Source organism: Copadichromis virginalis, linkage group LG17 (assembly GCF_057382275.1).
Source record: "Copadichromis virginalis isolate Kocher_CV1m ecotype Utaka linkage group LG17, C_Virginalis_male_GT1.1, whole genome shotgun sequence".
NCBI lineage: Eukaryota > Metazoa > Chordata > Actinopteri > Cichliformes > Cichlidae > Copadichromis > Copadichromis virginalis.
Genome location: NC_140634.1, coordinates 1,678,734 through 1,683,200, shown reverse-complemented (window position 1 = coordinate 1,683,200; position 4,467 = coordinate 1,678,734). Strand labels below are relative to the sequence as shown.

Below are 4,467 nucleotides of genomic sequence, written 5' to 3'. Positions count from 1 at the left end.
AGCAGTATTTTAAAATGAATACAGTACTTAACTGGCAGCCAGTGCAAGCCAGCAAGAACAGGAGTGATGGAGGAAAATTTCCTGCTACCCGTCAAAAGGCGTGCCGCCGCATTCTGGACAGTCTGCAATCTAAGGAGAAGGGAGGAGGAAAGGCCAATGTAAAGAGAGCTGCAGTAGTCCAACCTGGGAGTCACGAATGCATGAATATGTTTCTCCAGATCTTTATGCGGCATATAGCGCTTAGCCTTTGAAATGAGGCGCAGCTGATGAAAACTAGACCACAGTACAGCAAACACTTGCTTGGCAAATTTAAACAAGCTATCCAGTAATATGCCCAAGTTACTGGCATAATCAGAAGGGGAGCTAGCAAATTTAACAGTCCAATCAGAGAACAGATGGGCTTGGCTGTCGGACGGGCGCTTTTCAGGTTGTGGAAGGCTAAAACAGTCTGAAGCTGGAGGACAGCGACAGCTACGTCCCTTAACTTTTGGTAGCAGTGTACCATTGGTATACCACATGGATTAGGTTGTGGTATACCAAAGGTCAAAAATATGATTATTACTTTAGTATTGCTTTGTGTACACAAAGTCAGGGGTGACCCAGGACCAGTGCTGTGAGTCACACCACAGAGTGACTCACACTGAGCCGCAGAAGCGCTGTCACCATCATCCATCTTCAAACTGTATTACCCTCCCAGAACCTGAAGCTCAGTAAAGCACACCTCTGATAGTCAAACCCATCTGTTCTCTGATTGGATTGTTACATTTGTGACGGCCATGACATTGACCAATCAGCTGAAAGGAAGAAAATCGAGTCAGTCTTGCACTTGCAAGTTGAAACTCGCACACGGAACATGAACGCAGAGTTTTACACCTATTGTTTTGCTTTGTATGAGCAAACAGACCGAAACAACAATGAAAAAGCAACTTGTGTAATTATTTTTACAAACACACACGTTCTCCTGTATGGATGCACAAACATAACATTTCCAGATATTTTCCTACAAGTACAAAATCTTTACATATGGACCTCAGGAACACGCTTCCTTAGGTTTTGCACCGAGGAGTTGATGGTGATGGAGTCTGCACCAGCACTGACAGTGTGTCTGACATGCACTTGATTTTTTTATGCTTAATCATATATTAATGTTTACAAGATTCAGTGAAATACCTCCTGAGAAAAAAGAAAATTACTATCTCTTGAGATTTTCCTTCAGCATCCTTGCTCCATCCCATCACTGTTGATCTGCACTACAGAGTCTTTGTTCACAGGCTCATTTGAAGGGGCTGTGCTTAAGTGCTGGGAGCTCACTGTGTACCTCCCACGGGAGTCTATCCTGAAAGCAGGGGAAAAGCAGTGATTTAATTTGATTTCTTGGCGAAGGTAGGAGGTCCTCTTCTGGCATGAGTCACCAGTTCCCTCCTGCAAGGCCGACAGAAAAACCACCAACTCAAAATTAGTGGAGGACCCCTCACACAGGGCAGGGTAGAGCGGGCTCTGAGGCTCCAGGGGGTGGTAAAAGGTGAGTGGGAATATGAACAAAGGACATGCCTTTTGGCCCAAATGGTCCAAATAGAAGTCCAGAGAGGTCTGGTGGAGAGCCTGACCTTCACACTTGTAAAGCACAGCACTCAACTTTACATCGACCAGAGGCCGCTTCAGCAGATTGGTGGCTCGGACCATGAGGCACGTCTGGCCCAGGTGTTGACCTACCACTGCCTGGGGGCTGAACTGGATGGCTCCTGCTTGTTTCTGGGGGCGGGAGAGCTTGGCTACAAATGCACCTGAATGTTAAGACAATGACATCATTCATGAACAAATATGTCATACTGTGACATCATCAGGAATAAATACGCATGCTTATGCAATGATTTGATCTGCTGTTATTTAAGGCAAGGCAGCAAGTCTCAAAGCAAGTGAAAGAACAAAGTGACCAATTTTTATAACGTTTTTACTGAAATAAATAAAATCACAGTGACGTCACTTTTGGAATAAAGTCCTGATTCTTTTCATGCCTCTTTCAGATGTGCTCTATGTGAGCATACAGGGATTGATTTGACACTGCTACCATAGACTCAGATTAACGAGGAAAATTTCAAAATGCCCTTTTTTACGAGTAAATCATTGCAAGATTTCATGAAAAGGCCTAATCTTCTGAAATTGTAAATGTCATTTACTTTTTACAAAGTAGAAAAACTGTTACCTTCTCTTTTGTCTTACAATTTATACGTTAAAACTAGAATTAGAATACCTGATGAGCGCTTTACCTGTGATAAATACTTCCAGCATGAGCCCCAGCAGCATCTGTACAGCTAGCAACGCTATGGCACTGGGACAGTCTCCACTGGGGAACATGGTGCCATAACCGATGGTTAGCTGTGTCTCCAAAGAGAAAGAAAAGGCAGCAGAGAAGCTTGTAATGTACTTTACACAGACAACATGCCCCTGTGGTGGGGCATCGTGATCTTGCACATCAAGGTCTCCATTCAGATGAGCCAACAAATACCAGAGACAGGCAAAAAACAACCAGTGAGCCACGAAGGAGCTGCAGAAGGCCAGAAGAGTCCATCTCCAGCGAAGATTTACCAGCAGTCCCCACAGGTCCTGCAGGGCCAGCAGCCAAGCTCTGTGCAAAGACTCTCTCCGTGAGCCTGAAGAAGACAGAGGGACACGAAAAGCACAGCGTCCCTCTTTGGTGATCAGGCGCTGATAAGGTGGAGAGGACAGAAGTAGAGATGAGGACGCCTTGTCACCTGGAACACTACCCTTGGATTTGGAAGTCATAGTTGTGATCCTGGAATGACTTTACTGGAAAATGTCAGCAGTTGGTATCAGACAGACTTTTGTATGTCACCATACAGAGATCGATCTGAGACTAGACTAAAGCAAACCTTGGCATCCTTTAAATACATTTTAATTCTGCTGATTTAAATGTAAAATATTATCCATCTAGCTCATACTAATAGTTAACCATACCGTGAGACAGACGGCATGGAAAAAAGGTGGGGGCCAGAGCACTGAGCTGTGGGTGAATTATTGTATGACGAGTTAACCTTTGAACAGGTCAATTTCTTGGGTTTCTCTCTGTTTGTCCTAAACTGTTTGGTGACAGAAAATTAAGATCTCAATAGGTACGTCGTAATATCTTCTGAAGCGTTATTCTCGATTTTCCCTCTACGTAAATTTTATATAAAAAATTATTTTTATATTGGCCTCAATATTGGCTCAAAAGAGATGCTGATGAAGGCTAGCACTAAGCTGAAAAATCTAGATGTACCAGTGAGAGTCACCAAGTTAAAAATGTTCAAAGTATGCACTACACGGCTCATTAACACCAGAAGGTCTGAAAAACCAGAAAAAAATAACTGAAGTGGACAACCAAACAGTGGAACCTCTTTGTGAGGTAAAAAATAAGACACAATCATAAATAGAAGTACAGTGCCATGTCAGGGGCATGTGCAGGCAGAGAGACTGACCCAGAATGCAATAAAGAAGCAAACTGAAAATCTCAGCTAGCTCACAAAGGTGGAGTAGATAAAACAGTAACAACGCAAACTAACTGGGAAACATACAGCTGGAAGCTCACGCGCCATACGGAAGACTATCAAAGTAAAACAGGAAGTAATACACTCACAGAATTTGCCTTAGAATCCTTTGTTTTAAGGATTTCTTCAGGTAAAGTAATCCAGATTCAGTTTGTAATGTGGTTCAAAACAGCGCTGCCATGGTGTAACTCAGTTACCTGAACTGTCCATCAAAGTGACCAAACAGTAACTATGGGTGCAGTTCAAATCGATTTTGGGTGCTGACAGCAGACGTCTCACAGGTTTGGTCACTCTGACCAAAATTCACTGAACCAGCAGCAAAAGATCAAAACTACGCGTCACGTTTGACAAAGATGACTTCCCTCTGACTCGTGCTTTTACTTCCTGCACAGCTTTCTCTCTCTCAGTGTACTCAGAGACCAGTTTACCATCAAAATCTCTATTTTCTGCATTACTCGCTTGCTTATGGTGCTTTGGTGCTTATTACGCACCGGTCTACAGCTGTGTGCAGCAATGTCAGGTGCTTTTGTTTTTTCCAAAAATGACCTCCAACAAGAAAGCCTCATTTCTGTTCTTCAAACCGAAGACACTTAAATTGTTTTAAATTCTGCCAAGCTGCAAAACTCTCAGCTCTGTAACTTTGCTTCACTTCAGCAGGTCATGTTCACATGTTGATTCATGGTTTTCTTCCATTTTTGTTCTACTGCAGAATATTTTGAAGGTTATCTGCTGTAAATAGCCAGAACAGGAAAATCTGCTTCATGTTTTTCTGTTTTATCCTCCGTTACTTTAACGCAAAGGCCTCTGCTGTGATGATCACACCTCTGATCAAGTCTCAGCTTCGTTTTTATACATAGATATAAAAATATGTACTGATAAATGATCAGAATTATAATATTTCTCACTGTCTGATTCAAAATTG

The 4,467-nt window shown here is 42.7% G+C and overlaps 1 protein-coding gene across 1 annotated transcript; it reads right to left on the bottom strand.

The window, feature by feature from the left end:
* Nucleotides 1-1,212: 1,212 nt before the first annotated feature.
* Nucleotides 1,213-2,784, bottom strand: LOC146688718 (inward rectifier potassium channel 13-like). Its single transcript, XM_085437070.1, has 2 exons — nt 2,268-2,784; nt 1,213-1,784 (listed from the first exon to the last, which is right to left on the bottom strand). The coding sequence occupies exons 1-2, from the start codon at nt 2,782-2,784 to the stop codon at nt 1,213-1,215; spliced, it is 1,089 nt and encodes a 362-aa protein (XP_085293196.1).
* Between the last annotated feature and the right edge of the window lie 1,683 nt (nt 2,785-4,467).